General features: G+C 47.4%; 1 protein-coding gene and 1 long non-coding RNA gene across 2 annotated transcripts in view; both read right to left on the bottom strand.

The window, feature by feature from the left end:
- LOC120910534 (zinc finger protein 585A-like) overlaps positions 1-14,631 on the bottom strand; it is a 55,004-nt gene that overhangs the window by 29,306 nt on the left and 11,067 nt on the right. The window contains exons 4-6 of the mRNA XM_040322291.1: positions 4,078-4,175; positions 3,822-3,959; positions 142-283 (exon numbers count right to left, since the gene is read on the bottom strand). Of these exons, the coding sequence (XP_040178225.1) occupies positions 142-283; positions 3,822-3,959; positions 4,078-4,175 (378 nt within the window). The remainder of the gene's footprint in view (positions 1-141; positions 284-3,821; positions 3,960-4,077; positions 4,176-14,631) is intronic.
- Positions 4,376-8,034, bottom strand: LOC120910222. Its single transcript, XR_005741424.1, has 3 exons — positions 7,931-8,034; positions 4,502-4,672; positions 4,376-4,415 (listed from the first exon to the last, which is right to left on the bottom strand). It is a non-coding gene; the product is annotated as an uncharacterized LOC120910222 (long non-coding RNA).

Genomic DNA, 14,631 nt, shown 5'->3' with positions numbered 1-14,631 from the left:
TGACGTTATATTGAGGAATGGAGATGGACCTTTCATATGGTGTACAGTATCTCCTCCTTCTAATTATTTAAATACATACTTAATACTCATAGAAGAAAAATAAATGGTAAACTTTTTCTGCATTTAGTAATTTTTACTTACTTGTGTCGATATAAAGTGAAGATTCCGCCTGTTCACTTTTTATAATTATCTCCTGCTCCTCCGTAGTCTGCTGATGTTCACTCACCATTGTCTCTTCTTCTTCCTCTTTTACCTCAACCTTGATGTCTTTCAGTTCTTCATCCTTAACCCCAAAATGATAAGATTGACAAAACTGTCAATAATAAATATATATAACAGGGGTGGGCAATTATTTTTTCGATGGGGCCACATGAGAAACTAAAAATATTTTGGAGGGCCGGGCCAAAAGGCTAAACTCAATACTGCATAAAATCATTTTTATTTCTTTATAAAAAGCAGTAAATATCATTGTTGGAAAACTCGTACGAGTACTTGTTATAGACATGGCACAGGAGGGGGACAGAGGCTGGGGACATGACACAGGAGGGGGACAGAGGCTGGGGACATGACACAGGAGGGGGACAGAGGCTGGGGACATGACACAGGAGGGGGACAGAGGCTGGGGACATGACACAGGAGGGGGACAGAGGCTGGGGACATGACACAGGAGGGGGACAGAGGCTGGGGACATGACACAGGAGGGGGACAGAGGCTGGGGACATGACACAGGAGGGGGACAGAGGCTGGGGACATGACACAGGAGTGGGACAGAGGCTGGGGACATGACACAGGAGGGGGACAGAGGCTGGGGACATGACACAGGAGGGGGACAGAGGCTGGGGACATGACACAAGAGGGGAACAGAGGCTGGGGACATGACACAGGAGGGGGACAGAGGCTGGGGACATGGCACAGGAGGGGGACAGAGGCTGGGGACATGGCACAGGAGGGGGACAGAGGCTGGGGACATGACACAGGAGGGGGACAGAGGCTGGGGACATGGCACAGGAGGGGGACAGACGCTGGGGACATGACACAGGAGGGGGACAGAGGCTGGGGACATGACACAGGAGGGGGACAGAGGCTGGGGACATGACACAGGAGGGGGACAGAGGCTGGGGACATGGCACAGGAGGGGGACAGAGGCTGGGGACATGGCACAGGAGGGGGACAGAGGCTGGGGACATGACACAAGAGGGGGACAGAGGCTGGGGACATGACACAAGAGGGGGACAGAGGCTGGGGACATGACACAAGAGGGGGACAGAGGCTGGGGACATGACACAAGAGGGGGACAGAGGCTGGGGACATGACACAGGAGGGAGACAGAGGCTGGGGACATGACACAGGAGGGGGACAGAGGCTGGGGACATGACACAGGAGGGGGACAGAGGCTGGGGACATGACACAAGAGGGGGACAGAGGCTGGGGACATGACACAATAGGGGGACAGAGGCTGGGGACATGACACAGGAGGGGGACAGAGGCTGGGGACATGGCACAGGAGGGGGACAGAGGCTGGGGACATGACACAGGAGGGGGACAGAGGCTGGGGACATGACACAGGAGGGGGACAGAGGCTGGGGACATGACACAGGAGGGGGACAGAGGCTGGGGACATGACACAGGAGGGGGACAGAGGCTGGGGACATGACACAGGAGGGGGACAGAGGCTGGGGACATGACACAGGAGGGGGACAGAGGCTGGGGACATGGCACAGGAGGGGGACAGAGGCTGGGGACATGACACAGGAGGGGGACAGAGGCTGGGGACATGACACAAGAGGGGGACAGAGGCTGGGGACATGAAACAGGAGGGGGACAGACGCTGGGGACATGACACAGGAGGGGGACAGAGGCTGGGGACATGACACAGGAGGGGGACAGACGCTGGGGACATGAAACAGGAGGGGGACAGACGCTGGGGACATGACACAAGAGGGGGACAGAGGCTGGGGACATGACACAAGAGGGGGACAGAGGCTGGGGACATGACACAGGAGGGGGACAGACGCTGGGGACATGACACAGGAGGGGGACAGAGGCTGGGGACATGAAACAGGAGGGGGACAGACGCTGGGGACATGACACAAGAGGGGGACAGAGGCTGGGGACATGACACAGGAGGGGGACAGACGCTGGGGACATGAAACAGGAGGGGGACAGACGCTGGGGACATGACACAGGAGGGGGACAGACGCTGGGGACATGACACAGGAGGGGGACAGAGGCTGGGGACATGACACAGGAGGGGGACAGACGCTGGGGACATGACACAGGAGGGGGACAGAGGCTGGGGACAGGCAGCCACTGTTTAATCAATAACAATTGATTAAACAGTGGCTGCATGTGATGGCACAGTGGCTGCGTGTGATGGCACAGTGGTTGCGTTTGATGGGCACAGTGGCGACAATTGATGGCACAGTGGCTGCGTGTGATGGGCACAGTGGCAACAATTGATGGCACAGTGACTGCGTGTGTTGGCACAGTGGCTGCGTGTGTTGGCACAGTGGCTGCATGTGATGGCACAGTGGCTGCGTTTGATGGGCACAGTGGCTGCGTGTGATTGGCACAGTGGCTGCGTTTGATGGGCAGAGTGGCTGCGTGTTATTGGCACAGTGGCTGCGTGTGATGGGCACAGTGGCTGCATGTGATGGGCACAGTGGCTGCATGTGATTGGCACAGTGGCTGCGTGTGATTGGCACAGTGGCTGCGTGTGATTGGCACAGTGGCTGCGTGTGATTGGCACAGTGGCTGCATGTGATTGGCACAGTGGCTGTGTTTGGGAACAGTGGCAACAATTGATTGCACAGTGGCTGCGTGTGATTGGCACAGTGGCTGCGTTTGATGGGAACAGTGGCTGCGTGTGATTGGCACAGTGGCTGCGTGTGATTGGCACAGTGGCTGCGTGTGATGGGCACAGTGGCTGCGTTTGATTGGCACAGTGGCTGCGTGTGATTGGCACAGTGGCTGCGTGTGATTGGCACAGTGGCTGCGTGTGATTGGCACAGTGGCTGCGTGTGATTGGCACAGTGGCTGTGTTTGGGAAGAGTGGCTGCGTGTGATTGGCACAGGGGCTGCGTGTGATTGGCACAGTGGCTGTGTTTGGGAACAGTGGCTGCATGTGATTGGCACAGTGGCTGCGTGTGATTGGCACAGTGGCTGTGTTTGGGAACAGTGGCTGCGTGTGATTGGCACAGTGGCGACAATTTATGGTGGCACAAGTGGCTGCGTGTGTTGGCACAAGTGGCTGCGTGTGTTGGCACAAGTGGCTGCGTGTGTTGGCACAAGTGGCTGCGTGTGACCCCTCCTGGCCCTGCCTACTGTTATCACCGCGGCGGGGAACATTAGACAGCGTTCGTTTGAACAGCTGTTTTCCCCGCCGCGCATAGACACTCCCCCTTGGACGGATCTGTCCAATCGCGAGCAAGGGGGAGTGTCTATGTGACTCCCCCTTGCTCGCGATTGGACAGATCCGTCCAAGGGGGAGTGTCTATGCCATAGACACTCCCCCTTGGACGGATCTGTCCAATCGCGAGCAAGGGGGAGTGTCTATGTGACTCCCCCTTGCTCGCGATTGGACAGATCCGTCCAAGGGGGAGTGTCTATGCGCGGCGGGGAAAACAGCTGTTCAAATGAACGCTGTCTAATGTTCCCCGCCGCGGTGATTAACGTGGCAGCGGCGGCGGTTTCGGTGGCGGGGGTGGGCCTGATTAAAAGGTCCGCCGGGCCGTATACGGCCCGCGGGCCGTAGTTTGCCCAGGTCTGATATATAAGAATGTTATCTCATAGTTTAAGTTTTATTGCCGAATCCTCTTTACCTGAGAGATGCTGGGTTCTTCCTTTGTGAAGTCCTGGGAATACGGAGGATAGACGTTCTCCATAGACTGCTGTTCTCCACCAACGATCATCTTTTCTTCCTCTTCTATTTCAACTTTAATGTATTTCATCTCTTCCCTCTAAATCCCAAAGAAGATGGAGTAGAGATTTGTAAAAAAATAACAAGAGATTATGTAGAAGAATGTCCTTTCATAGCGTAGAACACATTTTTAGGTCTACTTGGTCATTCCCACCTACCTGATCATGATGGGGGATGGTGTGATCTTCTTGGGTTGAACCCTGGGAATAAAGAGGATGAGGACATCTCTCTGGTGGGTTCCCATTACTGGATCCATCTGTAGGAAACACACACACTGACTGAATACATTGTTTCTATGTGTTTATCAGATGATGGGGGATCTAGGTGGATCCTCCGTACTGCTCTCTCCTTTAGAATAAAGTCTCCTCTTACCCGGTGATGTGAGAGGCGGCTGATCCTCCATCATGACGTCCTTGTAGAGATCCTTGTGTCCTTCTAAATACTCCCACTCCTCCATGGAGAAATAGACAGTGACATCCTGACACCTTATAGGAACCTGACACACACAATGATACAGTCACCATCCAGACACATCCCTTGTCTGTTACTGGATAATGTCCCAGAATTCCCGGCACCACTCACCTCTCCTGTCAGCAGATCAATGATCTTGTTGGCAATTTCCAGAATCTTCTTGCCACTGGTTACCTCTGTTGTCCGGCAGTGAGGTGGAGACACTGTGATGGGGGATGTCCTGTGAACACGGCTGCTGGGTGTTCATGGATCTCCAGATGTTTTTTTCACTACTTTATAATCCTGTGTAAAGAGAGATAATAACATCACTACAGACATTCCAGAATCCTCCTAACTTCTCTGGCCGGGTCTGTGCTTTATTAATAGAGATACGAGTGATGTCATGTGACCTCCCAGAATCCTCCTCCTGATCTATACAGGTCTCTCCTCTCTGTAGACGGATAATAAACTGAAAATCAGTGCATTGAGAGCGCAGCCCCCGATCTCTCCTGCACCGCCACTGAATACAATACATAGATTCATGCATTGCATGAATCTATGTATTGTCGCTGCTGCCCACTATTCAGATGGCTGGCCCCCTGGTGAGCGCCGGCCATCTGAATAATGGCAGCTGGTTGGCTTTGGAAGTGCCTATCAGAGCCGGCGGCTCTGAGCTGTAATCGGCTTCCAAATAGTTATCCAGGGGATGCACGGGGGTGCGTTCCCTGGCTAACACTGACAGGCGTTTCAGCCAATCGGGTTCACCGGTTCTGGTTACCGGTAACCTTATTGGCTGAAGCGTCATCGAGGGCAGGAGAAGACATCAAGGGACAGTGGAAGCAGGATGGCTGACCCCAGAAAGGTAAGTGCCGGGCAGGGGGGTAGGGGGAATTTTACAGGGCATGGTGGCAGCATTTTACAGGGAACAGTGGCGACAATTGATGGGCACAGTGGCGACAATTTATGGCATGGCACAGTGGCTGCGTTTGATGGCACAGTGGCTGAGTTTGACATTGCACAGTGGCGACAATTGATGGGCACAGTGGCGACAATTGATGGCACAGTGGCTGCGTTTGATGGCATGGCACAGTGGTGACAATGGGCACAGTGGCGACAATTGATGGCACAGTGGCTGCGTTTGATGGCATGGCACAGTGGCTGCGTTTGATGGCACAGTGGCTGCTTTTGGCATGGCACAGTGGCGACAATTGATGGGCACAGTGGCGACAATTGATGGCACAGTGGCGACAATTGATGGCACAGTGGTGACAATTGATGGCACAGTGGCTGCGTTTGATGGCATGGCACAGTGGTGACAATTGATGGGCACAGTGGCGATAAATGATGGCACAGTTGCTGCGTTTGATGGCATGGCACAGTGGCTGCATTTAATGGCATGGCACAGTGGTGACAATTGATGGCACAGTGGCGACAATTGATGGCATGGCACAGTGGCGACAATTGATGGCACAGTGGCTGCATTTGATGGGCACAGTAAGTTTGTTTGTGCCCCCCAAAAATTTTGAGCACCAGCCGCCACTGCTGAGAATTATATGGACTGTACTGGGATTAATAATATCTGCAGTAGGGATGAGCTTAAGGTTTCGATCTGAACACAAGTTTGGACTGAACATGAGCGGCTCAAGTATTTTGACGAATGCCCAAAAATGTACCTGTTCGGCAGGAATTGAACATTATTTATAATAGTGGAAATACTTCTAAAATGATACATGACAGCTTAATGCTGTGAATGGTTGTTAAGGACACTGGGGGGGGTGCAGGCACCTCCGGGGTCCTTAAAGCGGATCTCCACTCTAAAGTGGAGTCCCGCTGATCGGAACCCTCCCCCCCTCCGGTGTCACATTTGACACCTTTCAGGGGGGAGGGGGGTGCAGATACCTGTCTACAGACAGGTATCTGCACCCACTTCCGGCCCTACGATACAGGCAAAGGACGGGTTTTTTCCTTCCTTCCCGTCCGTCCCCCGTTGTATGCTGGGAACACTCGGCTCCCAGCACACAGCGGGAGCCAATCGGCGGGCGCAGCGCGACTCGCGCATGCGCCGTAGGGAACCGGGCAGTGAAGCCGGAGCGCTTCACTTCCTGGTTCCCTCACCGAGGATGGAGGGGGGAGCAGCAGGGTGACGAGCGATCGGCTCGTCATCTGCTGCGATCGGCGCTGGACTCCAGGACAGGTAAGTGTCCTTATATTAAAAGTCAGCAGCTGCAGTATTTGTAGCTGCTGGCTTTTAATATATTTTTTTAGTGGCACATCCGCTTTAACAACCAGTGACATCACTGGCCTAGTTGAGACTATGTTCCTCCATAGTCCTGACACATTGTACAAATTCTTATCTATAGTACAAGTCTCATTAATTTCACTGAAAGCAAACCAGAGATTCCCTTGAGCCTAGGTTCACACTGCTGCGAATTCAAAATCGCGGTAAAATGCGCGATTTTACCGCGAATTCGCGGCCGCGATTTTGCCGCGATTTGCCGCGATTACGGCAATTTAATGTAAATCGCGGCCCGAAATCGCAAAAAGTAGTACAGGAACTACTTTTTGAAATCGCAGATGCAGCGTCGCACTGATTAGGACTGTGCCATTGCCGACAATTGCCGCCGATTTGAGATGCGATTTGACATGTCAAATCGCATCTCAAATCGTTCCAAATCATACCCAGTGTGAACCAGGGCTTAAAGTGCAACACTAACCAAAATATTTTATTTTAGCTTTGGATTGGCTAAAGAGAATTAATTAACTATAATGAGGATTTCTTCTGTCTGTATCATGATAACATAGGTAGTTCTTTCCTCACTTTCTGCCCAGGTGATGAGTGCAAAAGAGAACCGGATTTGAGGGGAAACAGGCCTAATGGTGACACCCCACCAAAATAGGTCTGGGTGGCATTTTGGGACAACCAGTCAGGTTTTGGTGAGGGGCCAAAGAGACCCAACAATCCTCCATCAACGAACTGTGAGGTACAGAATTTCTGCATCCCTTCCGTCAAATCTCAAAATTCAGGAGCTTTATCCCTTCTGTTCTGTTATGTACTGTAGCAATGTTCATTCCTTCTGCTGCCGTGTTTAGAACTTAGTGCCTCTCCTGAGCTAAAACAGAGGGACACATTTTAGTATGGGGCTAATTAAAGGTTTAGTGTAGTATAAGATTTTGGATAGGTAAATTAGTATCGTTTTTATGGTGGTCCAAAGAGAGGGACAACTTTGAAGATAAGAGGAACTTTTTGATCTTGTTGCTCCGTATATGGATGGACAGTTGGATAAACGGTTCTATATTTAGGATGTATCCGGTCTATAAACCAGAGGCTCTGGATGGACAGTTGGATAAACGGTTCTATATTTAGGATGTATCTGGTCTATAAACCAGAGGCTTTGGATGGACAGTTGGGTAAATGGTTCTATATTTAGGATGTCTCCTGTCTATAAACCAGAGGCTCTGGATGGACAGTTGGATAAATGGTTCTATATTTAGGATGTATGCAGTCTATAAACCGGAGACTCTTAATGGACAATTGGATAAATCAAAATATTATGATTTTACCTTATCTGCCTCAAGACCCAGTATTGCTTCTTCGTTATTTCCTACCAAATGACCTTTCTTCTTGCACTTCCTGTCTTAACCCTACATCACTTCCTGTTTCCACGTTACATCACTTCCTTCTTTGCGTTCCACGCTTATAAGTGAGATCTCCATCTTGTGGAGAATGTGAGTACTGCAGACCACATTGTACTTCTGTACATCAAAATCGGCATCAAGGATTTATTTATCCCTTTTTGTTGCTTATTTTTATCCACAAGTACAAACCAACTATTATATAAAAATGCTAAAAAATAAAATTTTAGTTTTAGTGCTTTATATCATACTGTATAAAGTACTTATATTATATTTGTCATCATTTTTCTGTGTATTGTTTTATCGTTTTTCTTTTTCTTTTCTTATTATTTTTTTTTTTTTTTAGTGTGTCAACGATGGATATTCTTTGTTTGAGATTTCTTGTTTTTTTATTTATTTTAATAAAGGACTTGTGAGGAAGTATGTGTCTTTACTGTTTACATTTTTTATACTTCTTATTAATTCACATACTTGGGTCATCTATGGACATCTTTATTTTCCAGATTCCAATAAGCCTCCCACTCTGAGACCCCTACAACCACCAGACACGGGCTTTGGGTAAAAGGTCCTTTTACCCATCAACATAGGGACAATGCTTTACCAGGAAAGGTCCATGTTGAGTGCATGCGATCCTTTGAAACTCAGGACGAGAGGCACATGCTTGACCCCCTTTCCCTAGCCATCCTCCCCATTGGTCACCAATGTAAGGGACATTGTTCCCATTGACCATGAATGTAAGGAGCAATCTTGACCACCAATGTAAGGGACATTTTTCCCACTAACCACAAATTTAAGGGACATTCTTCTTACTGATCACAAATGTAAAGGACATTCTTCCTATTGACCACCAATGTAAAGGACATTCTGATCAGTGGCCACCAATGTAAGGGCATTCTTCCCACTAACCACCAATTTAAGGAACAATCCTCCCACTGACCGCCAATGTAAGGAACATTCCTCCCACTAACCAGCAATTTAATAGACATTATTTCCACTGACCAATTTTCTTGTCATTGACCACCAATGTGACCCTGTGAACCTCAGGAGGCGAGGCACATGCTTGACCCCCTTTTCCTAGCCATCCTTCCCTTTGGTCACCAATTTAAGGGACATTCTTCCTATTGAACACGAATGTAAGGAGCATTCTTCCCATTGACCACCATGTAAGGAGCAACCTTCCAATGTAAGGAACATTCCTCCCACTGACGAACAATTTAATAGACATTTTTTCCACTGACCAATTTTCTCCTCGATCACCACCAATGTAAAAGACATTCTTCTCATGGTACCGATGTAGGGAAGCATTTATTCCACTGCCGACCAATGTAAGGAGGGCATTCTCCCAACCAACCACTAATGTAAGGGACATTCTTCCCACTGATTTTCATTGCAAGGTAAATTGTGAACACTGATCTCCAATGCACTGGAATGTTGTCAGGACCAGAATTCACCTTTTGGTAGTACTGTAGTTCCCAGAGCTGAAGGGTATAGTTTTGGTGTCTACTACCAGGTGACACTCAGTAGCCATCAGATCCCAGTAATTATCCTCCACCCGATGCTGGCTGCTGAGAAGTTACAGTATACAAAATCGGTCCTCTAGCTTTCTTCATTGCCTCAGTGTGCCAGGACCTGGTTCTCCTGCTGATGGCACTGTGGTTCCCTGGGTGGAATGTTGTAGTTCCAGCATACACAAGTGGCTTTCTCTTGGCATCCAGCAGTTTCTAGTTATCAGTCTCCACCTGATGCTGGGTGCTGGGAGGGTATTTATTCCCTCCTCTGCTAGTATACTTTGCCTCCGTGTTTTGCTTTGCCTTACCTATATAATTTTTTTTCACACAAATAGAGCCTTCTTTTTTTGGTGCTATGTAATCACTCCTGGGTTTTTTGTTATAACATTTTGAAAACAGGTAATTTTTTCACCTTCATTGGTGTGCACTGATGGGCTGCACTGATAGGCCACACTGATGGGCACTTAAAGGTGGCACTGATGGTTGGCACTAATGGGCGGCACTGATTATCACTGACGGGTGGCACTGATCGGTGGCACTGATGATGAGACACTGAGCATTGATTGGCAGCACTGGTGGGCATTGATGGCACTGTTGGGCAAAGGTAAATGGCACTGTGGTTAGTGGTAGATGGCACTGGTGGGTACTGATAGGTGGCACTGGCAGGTGTTACTGGTGGTCACAGATGAGGCAGCCGTGGCTGTCTGTGTGAGGGACTGATGACCCTCTGACAGAAGACGTGATCAGCTTTTTTTCCCCCTTGTGGAGACAGTGGGAAAAAGGGGAAGGGGAAAAAAATGGTTACCGATCTTCTGTTTACATCACATGATCAGCTGTCATTGGCTGACAGCTGATCACGTGGTAAGGGGCCAGGATCTGTGATCGGTGATCACAAAGCGTGCGCCACAGGGGGCCTGCAGGCAGCTCATGCATGGGAGGACATCTTAAATAACGGCCTCCTGACAATTAAGGCTTGTGCTTTAGCTGTCATTGGTGGTTAAGGCCGTACCAAAAAGGCAGACGCCCAAAGCCCAAGAGGATTTATGACCACTCTCCATCGGCCACATTCCTACCAGAATCCTTCAGGTCTGCCCACATAACCATCCACCCAGGACCAGCGACAGATTCAGTCTGTCCAACATGGTCTCCAACACATATGAGATACCATTTTGTATATATATTTTATATAGTTGTAGTCAGGCTTTTAGTTTCTTATATTATTTTATATTATTATGATATTATTTATTAGTCAGGTATTCTATCACTGGGATTCTTGGTTGACTTGTATTTTTATGTTTGATGTGTTCTGGTCTTTAGATGGATTTTGTTTCACTGTAAATACTGTACTGTATATCTTATTTATCTTACGCGTCAGATCACGTATATATACTGTATGTGATCCGGCTCCTCCGGGTAGCGCTGATATACACAACGGAAACTGATCGGAGTGTGACTCGATGTCCACTTGCACCCATGGATCATTCAGTACAGAGGAGAATGGCGGTCTGCCTATGTAAACAAGGCAGATCGCCTTTCTGTTAGTAAGGAAGTCATGGATCCTGTGTTTCTGCAATGCAGAGACATGGATTTATGCCTTCCCCTAGTAAAAACACCAGCTTTTTTTTTTTTTGAGCTATAAAAAAAGCCAACAATTTTGAAAAAAAACCTGCAATGTTTTACTTTCTGCTATAAAACACATCATATAAAAAAAAAATTAAATCATATTTCTTCATAAGTTTAGGCCAATATGGAATAAAAATGCTAAATGTGCTAATATAACATCAGGGGGCGATCAAAGGTTTAAATGTGTGCCTAACCAGTGTTTTTGTATGCTATCTACGCTTCGGTTTATCGAGGACTCTGATAAATTTCTATGGCCAATGCAATGGTTGGTAGTCGACTCGATTACTGCAATACCCTGTACATGGGTGTGTCTAAGAACATCTTGCACAAGCTTCAGCTTGTTCAGAATGCCGCTGCTAGGCTACTCACGGGTGTGGGCCGGTACGACCACATCACTCCATCCCTACAGGCCTTGCACTGGCTGCCCGTGGCACAACGGGCTCAGTTCAAGACGGGGTGTCTTGTGCATAAGGCCATCCATGGTTTTGGTCCGGGCTATCTCAGAGAAAAATTCATCAGACATGTGCCTACCAGATCGCTGCGGTCTGAGAATTTGGCTTTGTTGAACATCCCCAAATTTGCCAAAAACAAATGCGGTGGGAGGACCCTGGAAATTCAAGGAGCTCAGTTCTGGAACTCCTTGCCCTTTCACATAAGACTTGAGAATGATCTCCTAAAGTTTAGGAGATTGTTAAAAACATGGCTATATATCCAGGCTTTCGGGGTGACTTAAATATTAAAGCGGGGGTTCTGTGGGATATCTTTTTTTTTTTTCCAGTAATCCTCAGGGCTTACCTGTACTCCCGCACTCCCGGGGTGTCCCACTCCTTGAGCCGGCATAAGCGCTGTAATTCTAAAAAAAATATTTTATATTTTCTGGCGATGGATGTTTCCATCTTACCTGTGGGCACTGTGAAGCCGACAGGGTCTTCTTCCGGGATACGGACACTTGTAATGGTGGAATTTGATCCGCCCTCGGCACATGACCTGCTGCAGAGTCATGTGACATGCAAAATCACACGAGATTTCCCTAGCTGCAGTAAAAAGATTCTTATCCTCTGCAGTGTCACGAGACCCTGCAGAGTAATCCCAGCAAACAATGTGGCGACGAAGGAACACGCCCACTCCCGCAGGATCCCAACCAGGAAGTGGCAACTGACATAGTCAGAACTAAGGTATGCAATCGTTTTTTAAAAATTGTAAAAAACGAATTGTGCAAAAACGACCTGAGCCTGTGTGTTTAAGCTTATGTTGTACATTAGGGTGAACCTTCCCTTTAAACATTGTAATAGCTCTAAATTTCATATTTTTAACTTTGTATGTTTTATATATCTTCTTGTTTGCTGATTGTTATTGTTTTATTGTTACTTGTTTGATCGATGTAGTTTCTGCCCCTTTTCTGTTCTGTTTTTATCCCGCCAGCGCATCGAGGCACGTGTGTAAGACTGCGCTGTTGTTTTACAAGCATTTTAATAAATAAATAAATATGGGAGGTGCTTTTACTAGGGAAAGGCATGGGTTCATGTTCCTGCTTTGCAGAAACAGAAGATCCATGCCTTCCCGCCTAACAGAACATCGGTCTGACTTGTTTACATAGGCAGATCGCCGTTCTCTTACTCTGCCTAACAATTGGCGGCTGCGTAAGGTGCCGCCCTGTAGCCAAAAAACTGTTATGGGGCGACCCTAAAGTGGGTAATTATTATCTGTAACTGTATTTCAGACAGTAATGTTATAGAGTTTTAAAATGCAGTAGCCATCAAATAGGCAGTTTCTGCGTTACAGCATTTAGAAACTCAGCTTAACAATTGTTAAATGTTATTTTAATGGGAAAAAAAAAGTTAATGGTGTGGGAAAACATTTACAGAAAAGATGACAACACAGATAATTCACAACTGTAAAAAAAAAAAAAAAAAACACATGTAAAATTGGGTCTCCGTCCATGCAGAGAAAATCCAATCTGGTTTTAGAGTCACTGGCTCTCATAAATAACCTTAGCATTACTTAATAGTTTTGATGGTGATAAGATCTACTGCAGTTAAATCAAGATTTAATAGACACCAAATATGATATAGACCTTCTACATTTTCTCCTTAGTAGATATGTGTCCCATCCACGTTCTGCATCTTGTAACGTAGGCATGTTTGGTTGTTATTTTCTTATACATCAGTGAAAACTGGTGCTATGAATTTGAGGTTCAAAAACCAGATTCACAGATTAAGACCGTTTTATGACCACCATTAACAGATCTGGTTTAAGAGTCATTAGCCAGTTAGCACTGAAGGCGTGATACTGACATTTGGCCCGTACACGCAATGCGAAAATCGTATGACAGAACATACAGTTTTTTTTGTTGCAAGTCTAATTTTCAGTATATCACAAATGGGAGAGTTCACTAACAATACAAATTTTCTCGTACGATCTTCCAAAAGCTTCCTGTATGTGTAACCACGCTGTAGCGGGTGAGGGGAAATTAGGTAATGTGTGTCACCCCCCTTGAGCGTCTTTGTTGAGAACTATTTGGAATGTCCAGTCACGTTTATTCGATCGTCCTGCACCGTTTTTTGGCATTTAACAGGCAAAATGGAGGATTCCCAGGACAAAGTCGCAATGACCAAATGCGTGAGTGTGGCTGTACGACAACCGGAAGTGGTGTTTATGCATCACCGGAAGTGACTCTCCATATGCACTGGCATGTTACTTGGGTGAGATACTGTGTTCATCCCATGTCTGCCTTTACATCATACGAATACCTTTTGGTCTCTACATGCCTGGAACGATTGATGAGATATCCTTGACCCTGAGGGGTACAATGCTTTATTTGCCGAACATGAAAATGTGAGGCAATTAGTGTTGGTGAGTTTACATCTAACTGGGGAGTAGAGACACGGTGGTGGTTGATCGTGTGGTGTGGTGTCAGATCATTCAATCAACTGAATATCTTATCACAGATTTATTTCCCAATATTGCATGTCACATCCTGTAACGGTCACCACCGTTTACAATACTCCCATTCCATCGCCCACGTCAGCTTATCCGACACTCCACAATCCGACAGGCATCGATCCATCCAATTTCCCAGAATAACGGAGACAACACAAGCTCTGGTCTCTGGTTTCAAAATGTATAAACACTTTTAATGGTATATTAGCTTTCTTATATACAGTACAACATGTTACAGTAATCAAAGGTACAAAGGAACTCTCCACCCACACATCACACAATGGGGCTTCAATCATATTCTTTTAGATAATGACATCCAGTTGAGCTAATCATTAGTCATCCCCCAGACGTCCCGTCTCCGCAATTAGAGGAGGTAATTACTACAGCTTGACAAGTCGCATTCCTTTACTAAACATAATTGACATGCTAATTCCCTACCCCTGAAAGGAGACATCTGACCGTTCCGACTTAGTTAGCAACTCACAATGGAATGTCTAGGAGCAGCCCCAATTAACATCTCAAAAGCATGTGTCCTCACATTGAATGAAAACACTCCAC

Source organism: Rana temporaria, chromosome 8 (assembly GCF_905171775.1).
Source record: "Rana temporaria chromosome 8, aRanTem1.1, whole genome shotgun sequence".
Taxonomy (NCBI): Eukaryota; Metazoa; Chordata; class Amphibia; order Anura; family Ranidae; genus Rana; species Rana temporaria.
The sequence above is the reverse complement of the archived record's forward strand: the minus strand, read 5'-3'. Positions and strand labels throughout refer to the sequence as shown.